Source organism: Haplochromis burtoni, unplaced genomic scaffold, assembly GCF_018398535.1.
Source record: "Haplochromis burtoni strain Fernald_Lab_line unplaced genomic scaffold, NCSU_Asbu1 Contig_45, whole genome shotgun sequence".
NCBI classification, from domain to species: domain Eukaryota; kingdom Metazoa; phylum Chordata; class Actinopteri; order Cichliformes; family Cichlidae; genus Haplochromis; species Haplochromis burtoni.
Genome location: NW_024582406.1, coordinates 2,535,110 through 2,560,055, shown reverse-complemented (window position 1 = coordinate 2,560,055; position 24,946 = coordinate 2,535,110). Strand labels below are relative to the sequence as shown.

At 40.9% G+C, this 24,946-nt stretch overlaps 2 protein-coding genes across 3 annotated transcripts; one reads left to right on the top strand and one right to left on the bottom strand.

Annotated features, from left to right (window-relative positions):
- The first annotated feature begins 1,249 nt into the window (after positions 1–1,249).
- rcn3 (reticulocalbin 3, EF-hand calcium binding domain) lies at positions 1,250–12,085 on the top strand. Of its 2 annotated transcripts, none has more exons than XM_005926759.3 (8): positions 1,250–1,357; positions 2,212–2,435; positions 3,580–3,773; positions 4,384–4,556; positions 4,658–4,718; positions 4,806–4,897; positions 5,241–5,348; positions 11,330–12,085. In XM_005926759.3, exons 2-8 carry the CDS (start codon positions 2,218–2,220, stop codon positions 11,435–11,437), a joined length of 954 nt encoding a protein of 317 aa, XP_005926821.1. In that variant the 5' UTR covers positions 1,250–1,357; positions 2,212–2,217; the 3' UTR covers positions 11,438–12,085. The 2 variants fall into 2 exon arrangements, with proteins under 2 accessions (XP_005926821.1, XP_005926820.1); XM_005926758.3 differs by lacking the exon at positions 11,330–12,085 and adding an exon at positions 7,875–8,163 and having other exon boundaries at positions 1,251–1,357.
- Positions 11,572–18,694, bottom strand: LOC102307745 (nitric oxide synthase interacting protein). Its single transcript, XM_005926760.3, has 10 exons — positions 18,558–18,694; positions 18,251–18,337; positions 18,022–18,127; positions 16,517–16,598; positions 15,650–15,785; positions 15,302–15,453; positions 14,699–14,815; positions 14,318–14,388; positions 12,900–13,008; positions 11,572–12,667 (listed from the first exon to the last, which is right to left on the bottom strand). The coding sequence occupies exons 2-10, from the start codon at positions 18,318–18,320 to the stop codon at positions 12,596–12,598; spliced, it is 915 nt and encodes a 304-aa protein (XP_005926822.1). The 5' UTR covers positions 18,321–18,337; positions 18,558–18,694; the 3' UTR covers positions 11,572–12,595.
- Positions 18,695–24,946: the final 6,252 nt, after the last annotated feature.

Sequence of the window (24,946 nt, the reverse complement as noted above, 5' to 3'; positions counted from 1 at the left end):
GTGATTTGGCGCTATATAAATAAAACTCAATTGAATTGAATTGGATCAGCACCAGCAGATGACATGACTTCCCAAATCAGCACAGACTGTGGAAACTTCACGCTGGACTTCAAGCATCTTGGACTGCGTACCTTTCCATTCTTTCTCCAGACTCTGGAATCTTGGTTTCCAAATCAGGTGCAAAATTTGCTCTCATCAGAAAAGAGGACTGAGCAACAGACCAGTTCTTTTTTTTCTTTAAGACGTTTCTGACATTGTTTGCTGTTCAGGAGTTGCTTGACAAGAGGAATATGACATTTGAAACCCATGTCCAGGATCTGTCTGTGTGTGGCTGCTCTTGATGGACTGATGTCCAACTTCTTTTGCAATTACCGTTTGAGGTTTCCTCCTTATGGAGGCTGTCAGTGATGGTTTTCTGGTACAACTGTCATGTCAGCAGCCTTCCCCATGATTGTGACTCCTACTGGACCAGACTGAGAGACCATTTAAAGGCTCGTGAACCATTTGCACCATTTGCAGGTTATTAGATTAATTAGCTGATTAGAGAGTGACACTTTGAGCCTAAAATATTGAACCTTTACACAATATTCACATTTTCTGACCTTTTGAATTTGGGGTTTTCATAAGCTGTAAATCATAACCCTCAAAATTATAACAAATAAAGGCTTGAAATATCTCGCTATGCATGTAATGCATCTATATGATATATTAGTTTCACCTCTTAAGTTGAATTACTAAAATCAAGGATTTTTGCATGGTATTGTAATTTTTCGAGTTTCACCAGTACCAGCCTAGTTTGTCTAACATGATCGTTTTCTTTTTTGTTTGTTTTTCTTTTTGTTTTGTTTTTTTCGTGCACGCCCGAGAAGGGGGGCGCGAACATTTTTCTTGTAAAACAAAGGGGGGCCTAGCGAAAAAAGATTGGGAATCACTGACATAAGCCCATGGCTGTGTCCCAATTCGGGGTCTGCACGCTTGAAGTACGCGCACTACACGTACTGTCATATGTCTCCCTAACCACTTCCGGGAAATAGGGCGTATGTGAACCACGTGACGATCCCTCGCCTCGATTCCTCGACGGGAGCGAATGATGGTTATTACGTGGACCGTTTGCATGACAACGTGGCGGTAAGAAGCCAATAAGAACTTGCCTTGAAACGTTTCCCTCCCGCCCCGCCTCCATACTTTGACGAACTTTTTATTGGTTAGAGTTTTCTTTAAGGCACTGATGATTGGATAGCTGTGTATCTAAACCCGCCCAATTGCCATTGTTATTTAAAGTTAGCGTTTGCCAACGCGGACTGTTTCTGGAGTGACCCTCTACCTGTATATTGTAAAAAGTGGCGCAACAAAGCTGGTGAGTTCATCTTTTTCTTGCATGTAAAAAGTGATGTGTGGTGTATGACAGAGCTTTTGTGTATTTATTCTATCAGAACTTTAAAAATGGATTTCAATGTTAAGAGAGTGAGAAAGTGATTATGGATGCTTTTACCTCATGATGACATGAATCGTTTACTGTGATTTGACGCTCTGGATACCAGATTTTTCTTCTTTCATCAGTGTCAATAATGCATTGTTGCTCCTGAACTATTTAGCTTGCAGACGACTTTTAAAGCAAATAAATAAACAAGAATGACCAGCTCAGAAAAAATGCTGGGAAAAGACTGAAGAACTCAAATTGTATGTTAAATGAGTTGTACTTATTTTGTTGAATGAAGTACAGTCTTCAAATGTTGTTGGTTCTTGGTTGTCTCCTATTCATTTATATCCCTGTGCATTTATAAATATCAAATTGATTTTATTTATATATATCTATATCTATATCTATCTATATATCTATATCTATATCTATATCTATATCTATATATATATATATATATATAAATAAATGTTGACTTTGTCATCTTCTTCAAATTATTGGTAACTCATGTTAGTCCTGGCCCTCCTTAAGTGGAAAGATACTTCAAAAACAATCTTCTGAATGCTTCAGGTTGAGAGCTCTGTAGTTGGCTTTTATCCTGGTTAATTCAATTGGCAGTGAAATTGGCAGTGAGCTGCCACAGTATTGTTAGCTGTTGTGTTTTATTCTTTGAGTAGTGTACGTGTGTTTTGTAATAGTGTATTGTGTGTTATACTTTGTGCTGTGTTCTCTCATATGGTCTGTGCTCTCCATGTGAATTTGACTTTTTGTCTTCTCTTCACCCCCTGAAGTCAGTTATGATGCTGCTGAATTCATTAGCATCGCTCTACTTCCTGGCCGCTGTTGCCTTTGCTGTGCCTGCTCAGGAGAAGCGCATCCATCACCAGCCTGATCTGAGTGACCACGCCCATGATGATGCTCACAGTTTCCAGTATGACCATGAGGCCTTCCTGGGTAAAGAAGAGGCCAAGACCTTTGACCAGCTGACTCCTGAGGAGAGCAAAGATAGATTAGCGTAAGTTGGACATAGTATCACAGATTTTCTAAACTATCTTGTTCTGCCTCAGGGGCAGCTCTAGAGAAATCTTATTCTGATTTCCATGGTGTGGCGAAAAATAAAAGCCATTTCTTCACACATATGCATGTGTTAAATTCCCTAATATGTATTACATATATTACATGGTAAAATACATCAAATGCAGTAAGTATGCACATGTTTTGTATAAAACGTGTATACTTACTTAGTCTGTAACTTTCTTAATGGTTTTAGACCAAATAATGAAACATTTCAGTTACATGAAAAAATAGAATTTTGACTTTATGTACTGTATAAATAAACATACGTACGTATAAAATTCAGAAAGCTACACAATATGAGGTGGATACAAGTCTAACTTAAGTTTTATACTCACAATCACCTAAATATACACAAAATGTCAGAAATCTGCACTGTCATGAACAAATGGATGATTTTTCTCCAGAAATTGAAACCTAATTTTCATAATTTATTGACTTTAAATTTATATTCAATGTAAATTGTAGCTAGGCTCTAAGGCATAAAACTAGGCTGATACTAATGTGTTAATCTAACTGGAGCTTTCGATTCTGTGTAATAATGAATGAATGACAAACTAATAGCTGTTCTGTCTAAGTATGCACCATTTCAGAATTTTTACCATTCGATGAAAGTACCTTGAGACGATTAAAGCATGTGCCTCTAGTCAAAATGTAATTCCCATTTCAAAAAACAGTTACAGAATCTCTAATACTGTATCTAATATCTAATATGTTACAGTCCATGACAAAGTGGCTACAATAATTTGGTTGAATCTAATAAAGAAGCATGAAGCTTGCATGTTTTCTTTATGCCTCCATGGGTACTCCAGCTTCCTCTCACAGTCGAAAGACGTCAGTGTTTATAATCCAGTGTTATTTGAATTTTGTCATGGGTGTAACATACTGTATTGGTGAATGTAGCCTGTGGTCTAAAGCATTTCAGCACTTAGTAAGACTCATTACCCAGTTCAGACTAGAATTTCACATACTCCACATTGACTAGAGCCCAAATAGGACAGTTGGATATAAAAATTAGCATTTGATACAATAGTCTGGACACTAGACATAATCATGACTTGAAACTTCTCCATCTCCCTTCACAGGAAGATAGTGGACCGTATTGACACTGACAAGGATGGCTACATCAGCCACGGAGAGCTGCATTATTGGATCAAACACCGACAGAGGAGGTACATCGAGGAAAATGTTAACAAACACTGGAAGGACTACGACAAGAACCAAGATAACAAGATAAGCTGGGAGGAGTATAAAAACACCACCTATGGCTACTATCTGGGTGTGTGTGATACCTTAATAGTTAAATTTTTATTCTTTTCCTTTTTTCCCTATTTGATCAAATTTCCATAATCTCCTTTTCTGCCTGTTCCGCTTTTTGCTTTTAGTGTCACCATAATAGTGGAAAATAAATGTTTTAATTACATTAGAGACTAACATTGATTTCTGTAAACAGCACAGTGGATGAAGGGCGCAGTGTTATTTAGCAAGTGGAAATGCAAATGGTTCAAATTTCTAGAGTTAGGATTATTCCAACGCAAGTTCCATCCAAAGCCCAATCAATCGATCACTGATTGTTTTCTCTCAAAGTGAAGATTTACTTGTGTTTCCTAAAGTTTCTTAAAGTAGAGGCAGAGCCTTCAGCTATGAGACCTCTCTACTATACAACTATCTCTAAGTATTTAGAAATATGCTGGGAAACATGTCACCCCTTTTCACTTCCTTTGTGTTTATACACCACTACTGCTTGTCATTAAATTTGGCCTTTTCTGTCCCATAGTTTGAGTTTTGTGTGCTTTACTACTTTTCTGTTTCTCGTCAACCAAGTGCCAGTGGATTGTCCACACCCAAAAGACAATGATGTGCTGAAAATGAATCTTTTCTTTTCTTAGGAGAGGAGTTTGATGATATTGATGACAAGGAGACTTATAAGTCCATGCTCAAAAGAGATGAAAGGCGCTTTAAGATGGCTGACCGAGACAGTGATGGCATTGCCACACGTGAGGAGTTCACTGCCTTCCTTCACCCTGAGGAGTTTGATTACATGAAAGATTTGGTAATTCAGGTAAAGCCTACTACTGATTACCGGGATGTAAATGTAAATGGGGCAAATTGTGTCTATCACTGGATTTTTAATTGTGAAAACTGAATGATATTCTTATGCAGGAAACTGTGGAGGACATTGATAAGAATGGGGACGGGAAGATCAACTTAGAAGAATACATCGGTAGGTTACTTACTTGACTATTTGAGCAGCTACTCTCTGCACTGGAGGCTGTCAGTCCTAAATGTGTGTATTATTCTTGTTTCACAGGTGATATGTACACAGCCGAGGATGGGGAAAGTGAGCCTGACTGGGTCCAGACAGAGAAGAAACATTTCTCGGAGATCAGGGATACCAATAAGGTAAAAGATCCTTAGTTCTTCAAAATGAAACAGATTTTTTTCATTAAGAAAAATAATACCTATAAACACAGTTATGGTACCAATTTGACATAAACCCATAAAAGTAAAAGGATTCGTTTCAGCCTGTCACAGTACTTACATTGAGATAATTGTTGATGTGAATTGGCACTATATAGATAAAATGGAACAGGCAATGGCTACATTGCTATAACCACTAGCATTTTCCAAGGTTTTTGGGTTGGTCCAACTTTAAGAAGCTGCTACTCCTGGTAGCAGATTCTCAGTGCCACTTAGGAGGTTTTAGACTGTTACGGTTACTTTTAAATGTTCTCTCTGTGTTTAGGATGGGTACCTGGATGCTGACGAAGTAGGACAGTGGGTTTTGCCTGGAGAGGTTGACCATGCTGACAATGAAGCCAAACATTTGATCCACGAGACAGACACTGACAAGGTAGACTAATCGTTGTTTAAATTCTAAATTCTTTTAATTCTGGTAGCTTTTTTTCTGGCTTTATTTTGACATTAAAAACCAGAGCAATTACGTTTATTTACCAGTTCATTTTTCCAACAATGTAGGTGTAGCCGACGAAAATACAGCACTTTATTTGGTCCGTCATGAAAAATAGTGGCAGCTGCCAAACATATTTCCATGTAAACAATAGCATTGTGCAAAATTCTTGAGCCCCTTCTTATATCCGTGTATTTTGTTTCCAAGACTTTCTTGTACATGTTAAAGGTGGTGTTGAACAATACTTCTTCAGGCTTCCTGAAGGTCTTTCAAAGTTTGTCTTTGAAAATGATCAGGTACAAAGACTGGGCTGAAAATGATTGAAAAAGCAGAAAATGTCCAGAGTTTTCAGAGAATTTTGTGTTTGATTGTTAACACTGACCTATGATTCACTAAAGCATAAAAAAAGCATCTAACTCAAGGGGTGAACCAGTGTTGTGTGTCTTCACATAACAGACAATCAAACTAATAACCAATTTTAAATTGTGTCTTTAAGTACTTTCACATTTCTTTAGTTGAATCTATGAAAAATTTCAACATGATAAAACACATTAACAGAAAAAATATTTTTGCCCCAACAAGGTGATATGCCAAAAACTTGTGTGTCTTGAAAAAAAAATATTTAACAATTTTAGGAAATTGGACAAAATGAAGATAAAAGAAGGGTCAGGCTTAAAAATCATCAACAGCAGATGAAAGTCAAGAAATAGAAAAAACCAAGCAAAGACTTGAGAGATGCATCTGGCCCTTTAGTTGATCCATTTACTGTTTGCTCTGAAGCCTCCTCAGAAACAGTATCAGTGGAAAGGTAATTGTCAAAAGCTGTCCTCAAGGAAGAGAAACAGGGGAAACCAAAGTAGTATAATTAAAAGCTAGTGGCAATTCAATTTATTTATACAGAGCCAAATCACAACAACAGTCGCCTCAAGTCACTATATAATCAACAACCAACCCCCTATGAGCAAGCACTTTGGCGACAGTGGGAAGGAAAAACTCCCTTTTAACAGATAGAAACCTCCGGCAGAACCAGGCTCAGGGAGGGGCGGGGCCATCTGCTGCAACCGGTTGGGGAGAGAGAAAGAAGACAGAATAAAAGACATGCTGTGGAAGAGAGCCAACAACAGGTCTGAATGATGAACCCAAATTTGAAATGATTGATCCAAGGTGTTGTCAGTATGTGTGGGGGAGATCAAGAGAGAGGTAAAACAGTGAATAGCCATCTGTAAAACAGCTGATAGTCTGTTATGGTTTCAGAATGAATATGAGCCAGTGGTGTTAACAATCTTGTCAAACTTGGTGAAATAATGAACAGTCAAGTTTTGATCTGCCATGCATTTTGGAAAGTGTGATGGCAACAGCTTCATTTTCCAGCATGACAGCGATCACAAACAAACTGCATACCTGAATAGAAAAAAAAACACACAATGGAGGCCTATCAGTATCAGTGGACTGGCCTCCCCAGAGCCCAGACATTAACATTAAAGAAGCAGTGTAGGATTGTCTTGAAAGAGAACACAACATCAAAAGAAGATGTTTGGAATCTCCTTCAGGAAGCCTGGAGAATCACTGCTTAAAGAAATGACAAGAAAACTTGCCTGAGAGTGTTAAGTTTCTTTTGAAGAATAAATGACTTGCAGACTAGAACTGTACAGTCTGTTTTTACCTGTATATGCTGTACAGAGTGATTTTGTATGCTCCCCTAACCCCTAACCCTTGTACAGGGTGTATCGAAAAGCTATAGACCAAAGTAATGGATTTAGAAGCTTGAACTAAATTTTAAAATGCATAGTTACACATGATGTTTTAGATACAAATCAGTTTTATTTATAAGGCACCAAATGACAACAAGAGTTGGAATTTATTTTAAACCGTAAAGACCCTACCCTACCTATACAATGCAAAAGTTACAATGTTCACAAGTACTCAGTGCGTCCCCATTAGTGTCCCCTTGGGAAGACCATATGATAGTCTTACTCGTGTCATACTTTTGCAGGCATGTCTGGAGTCATTGTTACTCCTATGCTACCTACTGACAACCATGTGATACCCTCAAACCCCCTCTTTCTAACAGTACATATTACAATCATTACTGGTGAACGTTTGTGCAATTCAAGCACTTTGAAGTTGGTTTAATTCTTTTTGATCATTTCCATGTATTTTGAATTTTTAAATAAATTGCTGCACCTGTTTCCCTTTACTTTTTCCAGCAAAATATAAAGAATGAGCGGTGGCTCAAGACCTTTGTACAGTACTGTAATAAGTATAAGAGTTCCAGAATTTTGGAGAGTTTGGTCAACACAGCGCTAACTTAAAATCACTTGTCTTTGAAATAATTGTGTTAATTTTGGATTAATTATTAACAAGCTTCTTTCTGTCTCTTGCTTTCTTCATTACTCCTTCTCTTCCTTCTCTCACTCAAACTACTAAATCAATGAAACCAATGGATGGAATCTGGTGACCAAACAACAGGATGAGAGAATAACCAAGAAGGAGATTCTAGCCAACTGGAACATGTTTGTGGGCAGTCAGGCTACCAATTATGGTGAAGACTTAACGAAGAAGCACGATGAACTTTGATGAAAATGTAGTTATGGGGATATCAGAGTAGGCGTGGGACTTGGGTCTGGATTATGCTGTTTTAGTTGTGTAATCAATAATGTTCTTATAACAAGCAGCATGTCAAAATTTGCTATCAAATGTTTGTCTGAGTGTGTGGATGGGAGGGTGTGGGAGAGATTAAAGTCTTCTTTTTCTACAATTGTACTTATTATTCTTTAGTCACATTATGATTTAAATTATTACAAATATAATTGTCAGAGTTGTTCTCGAATTGTGTAAGAGATGTTGCTGGTTTCTGCCTTTTTCGTGATTAAGTTTAAAGTTGCAGTGTGTAAAGGTAGAGTGTTCGCCCCATGTTTGGGGGTTCAAATCCACCGAATGGCTACCCTGAAGTACCCCTGAGCGAGGTACCGTCCCTACACACTGCTCCCCGGGGGCTGGATTGGTGGCTGCCTACTGCTTCACTGAGTGAATGGGTTAACTGCAGAGAGCAATTTCCCTACAGGGGATTAATAAAGTATACAAAAAACATATTACTGCTAGATGACAGTAAGTTGCAGATTGTAGTCAACTGAATTATTTGTGTATAATCCTAGCTACGGTGGCTGCTGCAGGACAAATATGTTTTAGCCAATTAGCCAAAAATAACATTTAGACTGTACACCATAATGGCTGTGGCCGGCCACTTTCGGCCATTTTCTCAATCGCAGCCAGTCAGCACGTTTGTACACACTACAAGGTCAAAACTTAGGAATGGATGAGAACTAAAACATGGTGGCTTCCACAAATCGCTCTAATTTATTTTTAATGGATTAATTATGAATTTCTAGGAAAGCATCAGTTTGCTGGAAGACATAATTACACAATAATCAATGTACATTTGAGTACAACATTCTTTTTCTTTTACAGTTCTCAATCGCTCTGGTGCAATGTTAATTTCATTGGGCATTTTATCATGGACCTTCGAAGACCTTTTTTTCCTGATGAAACAAGACGATAAGTGAATAAAAACAAATGCACATGAATAAATAAAATATTAGCGGCTTTTAGCAGATACATGACATCAATTTCGAAATAATACAGCAGCTTGTTCTTGAGTTATTGCATTCAGAAGATACTTTGAGATCAAGATCACTGGGATTCAAACCCGTCCAGTGTTTGTATTAGATGCACCTCTGGTATCAATTTGAAACGCTTGTGTTTCCTTGTTCTTGAGTTATCGCATTCACAAGCTTGGGTGTCCATGTCGCCTGCCCAACAGTATGACTACTCAGACTACTTAGCTTAAACCTTGGGGAGGGGACACGCATTTAGGCAGACTGATGATCAAATACGTATCCTCTCCAAAGTCACTGCGGGAAAAAAAAAAGCCAATTTATGGAGGACAGACAGTGTGCATTAAGTGTAGGGGACAAACCAGTAACAAAATGTGTGTTTATCATTAGTGTTATCATTTTTGTCTATCACCCACCATTTCAGACAGAGATTCAGTTCAATCTTATTTACAGCAAAAGTCGCCTCAAGGTGCCTTATATTGTAAGGTAGAGCCTACAATAATCAGAATGAGAAGATCTGAATTATCTGGGTAGCAGACCATCATTTGCATTAGTAAATTTTAATAAAAGATTATTTCCATCGTTCACATCCATTACAAACAGATGCATTCCTATGGAGAGGGACATGCTGAAATTATGACTTATAATTTTACAGTATTATGGTATCAAACTGTTTTCTGTAGTGTACAGTTTAAGCTAAGTAGTCTTCAACACGGCAGATGACTATGTCATGAACATTAAAGTGCACTGGCTTATTTCAATAAATGCCATTCAGTAATAAGCAGCTTAGAAAAAAGTGTCAAAGTGTTTAATGTATTTCTTTGCAAAATACAATACAGTGAAGTGAGGAAGCATGGCAACTGGCTCCACCAAGGGTTAAATACTTTGGCACAAAAACCAGTATTGCCCTTTCTTATTGTTTCTACACATACTTTCCTACTAAAGACTATTTGCTACTGTATTGATGTACAGTAATAACCCCCCCACCCCCAACTATCTATGAAAGAGCAAGACCGATTCACTGTCAGTAGTAACAGTGAAATTGCCCGTCAGTTAAAAGCAAATATAAACATGTTCTCAAAAGAGATTTAGTTGAAAGAAATAGAATGCATACATACTCTAAATTTTGTGTCATATTTGCACTTCATGAAGATTGAGATTTTGCTCCAGATCGACTTCACAGCATCACACAGCTGGCGCAGATTTGTCAGCTGTACATCCAAATTTCCCCTTCTACCAAATACCAAAGGTGTTCTACTGCTCTAAGTGAGATCTGAGGACTGGAGTATACTGGACTATATTGGAGTACAGCATTTATCCAGGTCCATTTGTAGCCTCAGTTTCCTGTTCTTAGCTGGTTGATCTGCTTTAAGGTGCAGTTGAGTGAGCGGTGAGAACTGACGTTCGCTGGATATTTCTTCTTTTTTAGACCATTCTTCATAAACCTGAGAGTTGGGAGAGCACCCTGTCTGGCATCAACAATCGCCACATTCAAAATCACATAAATCATATTCTACCCCATTGTGATTCTTAGGCTGACTTGGCCATGTCCACCTGCCTAAATGCTTTGAGTTGCTGACATGAGATTGGCCAACTGGTTATTTGCTTTAACAAACAGTTGAACAGGCATTACCAAATAAAGTGGCTGTTGAATGTATGTCATGTGACAGCAATATACATATACACTTGGACAATCGAGTAGTTGTGCTATATTCTCAGATTGTATACATTTTTTTCTCATGCATATAGTTTCAAACGTATCATTTTGATTTTTTCAATTTCAGCAATTTTGTGAATTTTAAATAGATCTTTGAGATTTCATAATGTCCCGACCAATTCTACACAGCAGTGAAAAGAAAAATCAAGTCCAAACAAAAACACTGAACCTTTTGGAATAACGTGCAGGATATGCTTTGCTAAAACTAAAATGTATTATTTGGGAACAGATGAGGTGATGCTTGTTTTGCGATAGTTTTTAATGTGTGTTGATTTGCAACATGAATTCGCATCCTTTGCCTTAATACTGAAAAAAACAAAACACAGGAACAGAGCGCTGCACAGTGAAGTTTCAAACTGAGCCTCCGTGGATATCTGGAAATGCTAATGTATCTCTCTGTACTGTAACATAATTATAACAATGTTCAAACAATCATATCTAATGAAGCGCTTGGTCAGTACACATTGTAAAAATGATTAGCCTACAAACATAATTTGTTCTAAAGTAAAGATTTTACTGTTAGACTCCATAAGAATATCAAGTATTCAGTTCAATTCAAATTGCGTCAAGCATCCCTTTACTTTGCTCATCAGGATGGCCGTCTGAGTCTACCTGAGATACTTGACAAGATGGACTTCATCAAGACCAGTACAATAACCGACTATGGAGGGATGAGGGTGGATGGCCGTGATGAACTGTGACTTCAGTTTGGTCCCATATACAAATGTTTTACACAAAAATCTATGACTCGTGAATATTTTCTTATCTGAATTGATTCATCCTATACAAATTTAAAACACTTAAGGCCACACTTATCTTACAAAACTGACTCATCTTTAAACTGAGGTACATGTTTATTAGTAATACATTTTTATTCATAATTCAATTCTTTAAATTTTGTGTACATTTTCTGAGCTACAGTGAATGTTACAAGAAACTACTGTTTGAGTCTCTACAGTTTCATCTACTTTTTAGCCTTAGCAGGGCATACTCTCTTACTGCTTTCTCCACTTCACCCGAGGTAAGCGTGGGAAGTGGGGGTGTGGTACTATGGAGACTGCAGGTTTGGACACAGCCCAGTTGACTGATTCACTAACATACACACAGTTACAAAAATGTCAAGAAAGCATGTTTCAAAGTAAGAACATTACTGTGCATATCTAAGTGAATGGGGCCCGATGTGAAGATCTCCATCATGAACAGTGAAGCAGCTCAAATTTAAACAACAACAGATCTGCTTAGAACAGGACTTCATGCATGTTTAGAGCACCCACTCAAGTTTGTCAGACAATGCATTGGATTGTAAATTTCATCTATGATATGAACACAATAAAAACATTGAGTCATTGCTTTATTTATAACTAAACTTACCTGTAGTCCATAAAAGCTGAAAAAAATGTAAATACGCTGGTACTTGTACATTTCTGCTCTGACTACTCAAAGCACTTTTCCTACAACACACACACTTTCATACAGCATATTTATGCACATCCTTACACTCGGCTAAGCATCAGGAGCAATTTGGAGATCAAAGACACTAAAGTGTGTGGACAACTAACCTTCTGATTAGTTCACAACCTGCGGTGCCTCCTGAGCACAAAATAAATCAAACCAAATAATAATAGTATGGATTTAAGCCTTAAATGCTGATTTTATTTAAAGGAAATTGTTGACATTAATCTGTAAGAAACATTTGGATGGCAGTTTCAGCAAATCTGTGTTGTACAGTCAGTGGAAGCATTTTCCAGCAAAATAAAAATACATTCAGGAGGAAATACTGTCAAGCAAAAAGTCATAAGACATTATAAAGTAAGTTAGAAAGTTACAGAATGAGCACCACTGTGGAGTCTTCGGTCGCCTCACGCTTGCATCACTGGACGAGCCTCTTTGGCCGTGAGGTCAATCCCAGAACCTGCAAAGCCGGTTCCACCCTTTCAAAACACAAAGGACCACAGTACAGTTAAAGAGAGAAAAGGTCTCTGCTCCTCAAAAATCAGCTTTCAAACAGCGAACCACGTTTTCTGTGTCTGCCAGGTTGCAGCATGACACCTCTGATTTCTGAGTGACAGCAACAGAATTCATAACATTGGGATGAGTGTTCAAAAATAAACATTTGAAATCCTTTTTTTAAAAAAAAAACTGTTATAATTATTTTTCACATACCCTCTGCAGTGGAATAATGTCTTTTTCAGAAAGTTTGTCTCCCGTCAGAGGATCAGTCATGTCCTTTCTGATCAACTTCTCCACACACTCCTGCGTCACCACAGCGCCCCTGAATACAGGACACATGTCACATAGGGCTGTGCGATATGACCAAAATCTCATTTCCCGATATAAGACATCTATCATCCCGATAACGATATAAATCACAAACATTTTACATTTTCTGAAAGTTCTGTGAATCTCGGGCAGCTCGACTTGCGTGAAGTGTTTCCAGCTGGGCGTCGTGTACCTGGAGTCGAGTGTTTTAACCGATGCATGAAACTATACATTTTTAGACATAAGTTGTAACGGCCGCTTATTACACTTAGTATTTATTACACGGCGTGCTGCGGGAAAAGCCTGTTCTAACGTTTGAGTTTAAGGTTTATTTTTTAGCACCTGGCGGCTCTTTTTTGCTTCTCATCTGTAAATACTCTGCATACTCTTTCACGTGATTCAGTTTATTTTGAAAAGTCTCAACAGGATCTTGAGCTTTATTCTGAAAGGTTTATGTGGAAAATAAACAAGCAGACACGTAATGGTTTTACCGTCGTTGTTGCTAACGACAACACATAAAAACAGGCGCTTGTCCGTCCTTAGTGTGGTTATATTAAATATAAGAGAAAGAGAGAACTTTAAGAAATGAATATAGCCACTACAGTGACCATCAAAACAATGAAAAGAGTTTATTTTGCGACACCACGAAACAAACGATAGTGTAAAATGAAACGATAGATGTTTTTATATCGTCATCCGATATATATCGTTATATTGAACAGTCCTAATGTTACATATCCCCTCACACTCCAGAGAACATTGGACCCCATTTACTAACATTAGGGTGGAAATGATTTTATCCTGTGCAAAACATACATTTGTGTTCAAAATTTCTGTCTGATTTATGAAAGACGCGTAGCAACTGATTCTGTTGTAACTCGGAATCGTTCGTAACCAGCAGCCATGTGAAAACTCCACACAATTTGCACACTGCCCTGCCCACATTTCTCGATATAAAGAAACACGTTGACAATGTTGTAGGAGAGAAGCCTGACTGTAGAAAATGGAATAACAGGAACCCGAGGTTTAAGGAGAAAGAAGTACAGACGCACGGTCTGTCATGGTCAAGAGAGAGCTGAGCGTTAAAACCAAAGTGTTCAATGATCCCCCAGACAAGCAGATTTATGAAAGACCCTTATAGACGAGGGACGGAGGTTGCTGAGGACAGGTGGGACTGGGCTTACTGGTATTAATTTGTAGTAGTAAAAGTAATTTTAAAGACTTGTGCTCTAATTCTCAAGACAGCCAGGCTGTCATTTGTTGGTACGCATGGTCAGAGGGACTTCTAAATTTGTTCATAAACAAATACAGGTGGCACTCACGATGGTCGAAGAACAGCACAGGGAACACTGTTGCCCAAGACGTCTTTGGTCACTGTACATATGTACCTGTCCTGGAAAGAAATGACAAAATTATACAGCCTCAAGACAAAGTGAAGTTACACACACACAACTGTTAAAAGGAGCTGCCATAGAGAAAGCTAACATCTTCCTGTGTGAAACTTCTAATTCAAATTCTGACTACACCTGCTTTGTTTATTCTTCAATTTAAATAACTTGTATTCACAGCTACAAAGAAGCGTGTAATGTAATGTTTTAGAAAAACATGCTAACAGCTACCAAGTCTGAGGGCTTGCATATATGAGATAAAATTTCTGATGCTCTAAGCCTGACAATCTATTTCTGTGTGCTGAGTAAACTGACCTGGCGGGTGAGCAGGGCAACTCGATCCAGACTTGGGTCCAAGGGGGTGAAACGCACTGTGATAAGCTCATTCATCTTAATGGGTTTTCCAGACATTGGACATAACACAGTCTTGCTCTGACAGATGTTAGAGATGGACAGAAAAGTGCAGCCATTACAAAATCATGCCATTACATTTTTAATAACTACTTCCCATAAATACTCAAATTTAGCAGTAAATATATTTGAGTAAGCGTAGTCACTAAGCTGTAGGAACTCTGTGACACCCTAAGATGTTTCCACATGATCATGATGTCAGGTCAACCTGACATTGGCCTCTGAAAGAGGGTCAACATCAAAAAGAGGAACGCAGAGTAAACATTCATACACTAAAACACTGACTAATAAAGTAAACAGGTAAACCTGGCAAACACACACAAATCTGGCCCACTTGTGCTCCAAGGTCTATTACACCAGCATTTTTAAGTAATTTCATGGCGGGTAGTTAACAAAGAGGTGTTCCTGTTTCTCTTTCACCGGTCTGTTTAAAAACAAACAAAAAAACCCAGCATACAGTGTAGCTCAACTCCTTCCTCGGCATGAGAAACATCATCAGTCACTCACTGGTTTCTTGAGAGCAGTGGGCTTGGCCTCTGGTGTCAGTGAGGGAATCCAAAAACTGGGCAGGCTCTGGCTGGAACTTGCAGCTGTGGCAGCACTGGATAATTCTCCAGGGCTGCTCTGTGTCCCGTCCTTCTCACTTCCAATGTTCTTACCTGAAAAAAAGAAAAAAGCAGTTTTGACAGAATTGTATTCATTATAAAAAATGTCTTAAAAAGAGTTTGGGTGCATTATAACAACACAAGTGACGACAGCAGCAGCCATAGCGCAGAGTCTGTGGGGTAGAGTCTGAGCTTTGGTTCCCTCTTGTGGCCAACATCGTAAGGTATATTTTGACAGTCATGCACGCACCAGATGTGAAGGGGTTGATAGGTTTAGATACAATGCTGTTCTCCTTTGTTTTAAACCTCTCCACTCTCTCTCGCTCTTCTGACTTGGACTCAAGTTGGTTGCTGCTCCTCTGCGCCTGCTTCTGTTTCTCGTACGCCTGAAGAAATCAAGGAAGAAAATAAAGCCAAGCACTCACAGTTCTAGACAAGAGAACCATTATTTCTTAGAGAAAGCTCTTTCATATGTGTTGGCTGCAGTGTAGATTTTATGTTGTTTGTTTCATTGTTTACAGGAGTGACTATGAAGCAAGTTCAACATATCCAAGCTCTGTTTGGATTAGCTGGCTTAGCAAAGCCTAAAAAACTCAGTCGCAATGGCGCTCATCAACCTTCTTTTTTAAGTGCGCTCTTTCAGGGTCTGTGTGCACTTGTATAAAAAGTCATTTAACTTTTGTCCTGCACAAAATGCATCAACAGTTAATATTTTAAATAGAGTTTTTTTTATGATATATGCTGTGTAACATGTACAGCTGAACATTAGAGCACTGAAACTTTAAATTTACTCATTGTCTTCTGGTCTGATGTGGAAATCACCTTATTGCCAAAGTCAAATTCAACTTTCTACTCAGTATTTTAGGTATTAAATATCAAACAAGCTCTGTTAATTCTGTCTAATCAAAAATATCAAACATTTTCTACATCACCAAATGAATACATGTAGATTCCAGTGACAAATAGCATACAGCTCGGTCTGCATGGCTTTCTTCTTCAGTGTTAGTTACCCCGATGATTAAGCCTTGATTCATAAAACAACCCCATGGTGTTTAGCTGTGGACGTGACTGTCCAAGCACCTGTGAGGAGTTAAGAACAGTTAAGTGAGTTACTTACTTTCATCTTTTTGGCAATCTGTGTCTTTTGGTGAAGAATATATTCAAGAATGGCCTGTTTTTCATAGAGGTATCCATCCGGACTGGTCACACAAACAGAAATATGACAGTGTTACACATATGCTAACATTAGATCGTATGCTTTAATGTGTGTGTGTTTATTAGAGCTTATTATAATTACTCATAGTTCAATTAAATACGATTAATAACTAATTAAAAATATATAAAGCTTGGGAGCTCAGGTCTATTTGTCAGAAACTGTAGAATGCTGTGGCACAGAACTTGACCACTAGGTGAAGTCTCCTGACCTGTAATAAGATGGAGTTGGTGTGTGTTTGCTGATCACTTGCAAGACTGCACGACTGCCAAACAGCATGATGCCAGATCTGTTTGACCTGGCTAACTGTGGTAACTGGTTGATACCAAGGCTCCCTGGATTAGACGGACTAATTTCATTTAAATTACAAAGGAAAAATCTTACAGTCTGATGTCTACAGTGAAAGAATCTGGTTGTTTTTTTGTGCTGTGGAGTCATTCTGCTGACGATGGTTTGGATTCATTTGTCCTATTATAAGAATAGGTCACTTGCAGTAAAGCCTTATTCACAAAAATACTACGCACATCTGGTGCACAAACCCACCATTTCAAATGCTTTTGTTATTATTTTTGACATTGTTGACATGTTTTAAACCTGCCACTACTGTGTTGCTTTTTGAGAACTTTTAGCCAAATTCACTTTGTTCTGTTTATTTAAGTTCATTTTAACTGACTTCCTGTTTTAAAAGGTCTGGCAGTAATCAGGCCTGGTGTCACTAGGAGGGGAAATTACTTTTCCACCTAAGGCCAGGCTGGCTCGGAGAGACACACCCCCCCCCCCTCCATGATGAATGAAATTATTTAAAAGTTGAATATGTTAATATCAACTCTGGAGCTCCACAGGATTGCAAACACAGTTGTATTAAAGAATGACGACTCCCCCTACAGACCTGTCACAGCAGCTCCTCCTGTTCTATTGCAAGTAGTTCACAATTTGCTCTGTAGCTAATAAAAAAAGCCGTGCAGAGTGTTGTTGTTAAATCAGTTCAGAACATTATACACATCCTGTACTATGTCACTGACACAGCCTCTTGCCTGTAGCTATCCATAAATATAATTTAGAATTCGTCTCCACCAAGAAACCACCTGATCACTCTGCTCCTCTCTGTCAGATGCTAGAGGTCTATAAAAACCCAACACCTAAAGACTACAGAACCACGTGACATAAAAGAACTGAATTCATTAAAGAAACTGCGTAGTATGATCTAAGGTTCATTATAAATAAATTCATGAATGTATTCATTTATTAAGGCTGTTGAGAGTTTATATAAAATGAAAATTTCCTTCCCCATTTTTATATATAAAGGATAAAGGAATACCACTCTATTCAAAATTCTACTGTAATTATTCAGTTAGTGATGAACTGATCCCCTGTGTGCAGGTGTTTGTGTGTTGGAGTAAAAAACATACGTGACAACAGGATCCCGACAGGGCTGCAGGGACAGGCAGCAGCAGTCAAAGTCTTTGACTGCATCTCTGCCAAGTCGAACACTTTGCGTCCCGTAACCAGAGGCCGCTGAGCAGGATCAGAGTTAGATAATGACATGACTAGAGATTATACAGAAAATCATGTTCTCTTTCTGACCGGGCTAATCCGAGAGAACAAAGACAAGAACTCGCAGCACTGAGGATGTCTCACCTGTATCCTTCTTCTTCTCGTGGTATGTGTAGACAGCTCCAGCTGTGCAGTTCTTTCCATGGCGAGTCATTGTCCTTCGGGTTTTTTCTAATTTAAATGACAAAATTCATAATTTGTCTCATATTTGGGAAACTATTTTGTTACAGCTGATGATATAAGCAGAGATATCTAACATTAGCTGTTATGCTAACATTAGCTGTTATTTCAAACTTCGAAAACACACTGCCAAACCAAACGATTGAAAAGAGGGCAACAGATAAAAAGGCCTGTTGGGACTAAAAAAGCTTTACAAGCAAATTATTATTACCAGATCCGCTTAACAATCTTTTCTTAACGCAGACTACAGCCACACGCACTTCTTCGTCGTTGTATTTTCTTTTGTTCTTCTTCTCCACGTTACTCGAACACTGGTGAGTGACCAGAAAACCACCCAAAAATTACACTAGCCCCGCCATGTGGAATGGAGTGGAATAGAATTTCTCAAGGAACAAAAATAACACACAGACAGACACACGAAGGAAACCCCTCATATGCTCTCAATCAAATTTGTCTGTCTTAGAATTTTGTTAATGTTCTTTTGTACTACAGCAAGTTTAAAAAAAGAACAAATTTAACTTCAATTTAAGTAGGCTCTTGATCCTCTGCTATCTTTCTCATATATCTGTGTAAGCTCTCAGTCATCCAGGTCTAAGGAGTCTGATATTGAACAATCTTGGTGTTTTTCTTTACTTGTTTTTATGGAGATTTCCCCCAAAACAATGATTAATCACTAATCACTTAATAACTATTGATAGACTGGTCTAATAAGTGGCCTTGATGAGAACTATGCATAGCTTGTCCTTATTTCACCAAACACCATTACCAAGATGTGGAGATAGATAATTTAAAAAAAAAGCCACTAGGTGTCGCTATGGATGAGGGTGTCAGACTGTTTCAAAACCTCAATCCAAGTCCTGCACAGCTGCATAGAAAAGCCTCGCTTTGCCCATCCCTACTCGTGTGTTACTTCCATCATTAAGGATTGTTTTTTTTTTAAATTTCCATTAATTAGTGTCCATTACTCAGTTTTTGCCATTATAAACTTCAAGCACTCCACTGTAAAATTATCAGATGATCCTCTCTACTGGTCCTCTTGAATTTCCCCCATCCTTTCTTAACATCATATTTTATATCTATATATATCTCCTCCTTGAATCGCTACCTTATCGTGGTGGAGGGGTTTGTGTGTCCCAGGGATCCCAGGGGCTATGTTGTCTGGGGGCTTTTGCCCCCTGGTAGGGTCTCCCATGACAAACTGGTCCTGGGTGAGGGACCAGACAAAGAGCGATTCAGAAGACCCCCATGAAAAGAATATCGAGGGAACAGAACAGCTAAGCACAAACATCAAAAATCCCAACATCACAACCAAAAAGCCCAGAGAGAAAAACCAGATTTAACCATAAGTCCCTCGAGTAATGAAATAAAAGAAATCCAAACCAACCGCCAAAAGATATACCGAGCACAAGGCCCACACATACCCACGCCCTGGCAGAGCAACAAAGGAACCGAGGAGAGAGGATAGCCACCCACCCCATCCCTCCAACCCCAGAAAACGAACATACAGGTAAATCCATCATCAACAACCGACCGAGCGTTTGCCGTCCTTCGTGCCGACGGACCTCATAAAGTCCATGGCGCCGCACCCCCAAAGCACAAAACACCCCCCCCAGGCCCTCACCACGACACCCAACCGAGCACAAGGACAACCCCACAGCACCCTGAAAGAAGCCGAGACCCATGGCCACCTTCCTCTAACCCGCAAAATAGGAGCATACACAACTCATCCCGCAGAGAAGGCCAAGATTACCGGACCATCATGAGAAAAAAGCTGCATTGATGAAGAAACCCGAGAGTATACGCCAACGCCAACAGGACGCCAAGAGGAGAGAACCAATGGCAGGACCACACCACACCAGGCTGACCACACAAAGAACCTAATGCGACACAACCACACAGGTGACATTGGAATCAGCTACACCACAAATGTCACCTCTCTGGTATGTGAAGGACGCCTGAGTTGCGTTGAACACAAAACAAGCGTAGCAAGGTTGAGACAACGGTACCGGAACAAGATATAGTATGAGGCTCAACCTCTACGCAATCTTTCGGACTCATGAGACACACAGCAAACATCCTGGAAGACGGGGCTGGACTGGCTTGTCCGCTCTGGAAAGTTGAGCACCACAGCTGGATGAGAAGGCCAGGCAGAGGCTGGCCAACGTGGAGAGGTATTCGTATAACTCATTCCACTCGGCTATCAGCATTTAACGCCCACGCGCTACGGCGCAGGTGATTTCAACAAACTACCCCAAAAAAAACCACACAACACTAAACCAACCAACCAGCCCAAGAAAACAACAACAAAAACAACAACCCAGCCACACCATAAAAAACCCCAACACCACCTAACTCCACAAAACAAACAAAACACAACAAAAAAACAACACAAAACACACCAAACCAAAAAACAACACAACAAAACCAACAACAAAAAAAACAAAACAAAACGGGTGCGACGAAACGGGTTGCTCCCTAGCGCCAAAAACGACCAAGAACCTCTAGACTCGAAGGAACGAAAACAACAAAGTCCCTGACAAGCTCGTAATGCCTCAGCGCTTATTAGCGCCCAGCACACAAGAGATGGAAACACAAGCCTTACGGACAAACACAACAGAACCAGACCTTTCTTAGCAGTCCCTAAGTGAGAGAGGGAGATAAGCTGGAAGGTGCCTCCACCCATAGTCGAGACTCCATGTATCCCTGCCTGGGAGACTTCAAATCTACACAACCAGTTGACCACAACCAGCAAACAACGGTCAACAGACACAGTCCACGATACTCGCGCACCAAACAAACACACACCAACCAGGCACTAACACAAAAGTGACAATATCGGAGAGCAACGCCTCCCCTACATATTCTACGAAAACCACAAAACACCGCCCCAAGGCCGGAAAAAAATAAACTGCTATTAATTAGAGGCACTTCTGTAGCTAATCACAAGATTTGGAAATAAAAAACGACAAACACACCAAGACTTACTCGCAACACAGAGTAAAGCAATGCCTTACAATAAAGTGACAACGTAACACTCAACGGCACCAGAGCATCGCGTCTAGGCCGTAGGTCGACCCAAAAAACATGCCGACTCGATATTATAGTAATCGATCTCAGTCACAGCGACAACTACGCAAGAACCATCTAAGATACATAGGAAAACAACTCGGAAGAAGTAAAAGAGAGGGAACCTACTGAGACTGTCAACCTTGTATACTACCCCAACCACTGGTGGGCTCGAGGGGATACACACACGTGCACGACCCGGGCGCAAAACCTAGAGGACGCTGACATGAACCATGAGGAACTGAACACACCTAAACGACTGATAACACAGTAAAGAAGGAAGTGTCGCCTAGGGAACGCGTACTAGCCCAGAGGCCCCACAGTCCCAGCGACACTAACATCATTATTCCAAACGAGCAAAATCACCGATCCGGCAGAGAACTTCAACAGCATTACCACAGAGAGAGAAGCATGGACATTGGTAACACCCAAATGGACACACAACTGATAGTATACTCTCCATGACCGTAAAAGCATGCTTGCTTGAGCTAAGACAAGCCACACAACCAAACGACAAAAAAACACCACCACACAACACACAAGGCCGAAAAAAAGATAGAAGCTTCGATGACCTGCACAGAACATGTGGTCAAAACTCAAAAAAGACCGAACCAAACCAAGCCACATAGATCGAGACCACCAGAGAGACCTATGAAGGGCAGGCCACACAAGGCTAGAAAGAAAAGGATCCTATCGGGCATGGTTTAAGCACTGTCCGGAGACTCCGCAAGCGAGCACGACAGGATATCCGGACACGTCCAAAAGCGGAACATGAGCCGGAAACACAATACCCAACACCCGCAATACACGGGATAAAGTGGCACTGAAACAAGCCAAACAAAACACTCCAAGGTCGTGGGACAAGCGAAGATATAAACGCGAGCCAAGAAAGAATCCAGTAGAACGGCACATGGCAAAAAGCACCTTCTCCGCGAACTCGCCTCACCGAAGCGAAGATTCTGGCCAAAACTCACGGCGTCTACAAGCGAAGAGGAAGCAAAGCAGGACTCGACTCTATAAACCCTGCCGCTAGCTCCATATCAAAGTCTGGCGAAGCGATGTATGACGATCGGACTGAAAACAGAAAAAGATTGACTCCAGGACAAACGACCAACCCCAACAGCTGGAGAGGCAATGTACTATCCCAAGGACACTACCTTAAAACACCAGACACGATCTCACCGAGAAGGAGAGGAAGAACACGAAACTGTCACTGACGCGCACGCAGCAGACTGCTACGTGACCCGCACCAATTCCCGCACGGGCGAGGATCAACTAGAAGCCAGCCATATAAACATCCAAAACACTCCTTTGGATGGCAAAGAGACCCTAGTGCTCGTCTGATGAAGAGTCCCGCCCCCGCAGTCATAGAAAGGGCAACATAGACGTGAAGTAGAGGGCTAGATACTGACAGTTCGCAGCACGTCTACTGACCACGTTGCGTAAGTAGAGACCTCAAGTGGCAGTGCCTGTGGCCAGGCAGAACGCGCGAATGGTGGTCCAGCCCACACCATCTTTAGACACCGACGGAACCGCGCAGCTGTGACTCACACATAACAGGCCGAAGCCCAATCACCACTCCCTCAACCATACACACCTCAGGAAGAGTCTGCAGGGTGCCGAGACCGAGAGAGAGTTCAGATACCGCTAGTGAACCCTATCCACGAACTACAGTAGGAACAATGCAAGATCTCATATCCTCTCGTCCTAGAGATCAAAGACACGAACACACTCGGACTCAGACACTTCACACCTCCCCTCCACGAGAAATACATTGAGGGTGAACGGAAGATTATAGCACCAACCAGTCTACCATGTGGTTATTGAATAACCCTGAGCAAGCGAACATCCTCAGATCCGTTGTCCCTCGGGGATGTCCTGTGGGGATGTGTCGGGAGTATGGGGTGCACAACAATGTGGCCCATTAGCTAAACGGCCACTCTCCCACATCCTAACAAACTCGTTAACCATGCACAGAGCTGAGTACCCCCAACAATGACCCCAAAAGGCAAATAATCGTACGATCAAACACAGTCCCACGCGTAAGAAGCGTAGCAATGAGAGCATCGCCGACCAAGGCAGAACTGCACCTTAGTCTGCCGGACTTCCTGTTAATAATTTTATGGACAGGTGATTATCTAGGCGCAGCCAAAAAAGATAGAGCGAGGGCTTCGCATATTTCGGTAGGCCTCAGAAATTCTCACTCTCTGATTTTTGCGCGCATGCATGTTCTCGTTCTGCTCGGACCACACGCGAAACGTGAGGGCCCACAGCTCGCCACCAACTGGACACAGGATACTCCGCAGCAAAACCTAGATAGTCGTACGCAACACAGTCGCACCCCCCATCGCGCGCAAGCAATCCAAGCACCCTGCAACATCCACCTCCGAGGCACATCGAGGTTCTCACGCCGGAACCAAACAAAGGAGAGTAGTGTCTCAGCCCACTTTCCTGAATACAAAAGGGATGAAGTCCACATGCCCCCGATGAGCACGCGCAGTTCAAGTACAATACGGGTCATCTGTTCACAGCGCAAACAGTGAAGTGGGACGCAAGGGACGCACGCGAGAATACGGAACAGACGAGATATGAGAGAAAAGGACTAGCAAGGCCAATGCACAAAAGATAATGCGAGAAACACCACACATGCAAAACGGACCAGCCCAGTCGCACGTTCGAAGAGGAGCTGAAGTAAACAAGCGAAGCTACATCAATCATACCACCCGAAACACCCAACAACAACTCGCACATCTACATATCCCTCAACCCTCAACCATACATGGCCACGAGCTCCAACCTCGCCCGGTCAGTGGACCGAAAGAACGACACCACGAATCCAGACGGGAATACAAGCGAGCACGGGAAAAGAGCTTCCTCCGACACGCGTTCGGCGGCCTCTCCCTTAGAACCGAAATCAGACCAAGCAGAGATTGAAGACAACCACGTCCAGAAACCATACCCACAGGCGAGGGGTGAGAAGTTCGGCCATCCGGGAGGGGCTCAGAGTAGAGCAGCTGCTGCTCCACATCGAAAGGAGCCAGCTGAGGTGGTTCGGGCATCTGACAAGGATGCCCCCTGGGCGCCTCCTGGGTGAGGTGTTCCAGGCATGTCCCACCGGGAGGAGGCCCCGGGGCAGACCCAGGACACGCTGGAGAGATTATATCTCTCGGCTGGCCTGGGAACGCCTTGGTATTCCCCCGGACAAGCTGGAGGAGGTGGCTGGGGAGAGGGAGGTCTGGACCTCTTTGCTTAGGCTGCTACCCCCGCGACCCGACCTCGGATAAGCGGATGAAGATGGATGGATGGATGGATATATCTATGCAACAAAAAAACAACAACTTCTCTGTTACCTTTACACAGTTCTTTTTTCTTTTTTCTTTTTTGTGTTTAATTTGATATGTACAGTTGATTAAATATGTAGTGAAAAAATAATGTTATCCATTTATGGACTTTTCTCTACATGATGTAGAGTTGTTGTTAATATTATAATGCTGTGCTGCCCACCACAGTTAAAACGTGTATTCTCCCCACATG

Bases quoted from the DNA above. Each gene is read 5' to 3' on its own strand.
- rcn3 (XM_005926759.3), top strand. From the start codon at position 2,218: ATGATGCTGCTGAATTCATTAGCATCGCTCTACTTCCTGGCCGCTGTT. The intron at 2,436-3,579 runs GTAAGTTGGACA...CTCCCTTCACAG, and splicing joins GAGAGCAAAGATAGATTAGC to GAAGATAGTGGACCGTATTG. The intron at 5,349-11,329 runs GTAGACTAATCG...TTTGCTCATCAG, and splicing joins ACGAGACAGACACTGACAAG to GATGGCCGTCTGAGTCTACC.
- LOC102307745 (XM_005926760.3), bottom strand. From the start codon at position 18,320: ATGACTCGCCATGGAAAGAACTGCACAGCTGGAGCTGTCTACACATAC. The intron at 16,599-18,021 runs GTATGTTTTTTA...TTGTGTGACCAG, and splicing joins TGTCGGGATCCTGTTGTCAC to TCCGGATGGATACCTCTATG. The intron at 14,816-15,301 runs GTGAGTGACTGA...AACATCTGTCAG, and splicing joins CCACTGCTCTCAAGAAACCA to AGCAAGACTGTGTTATGTCC.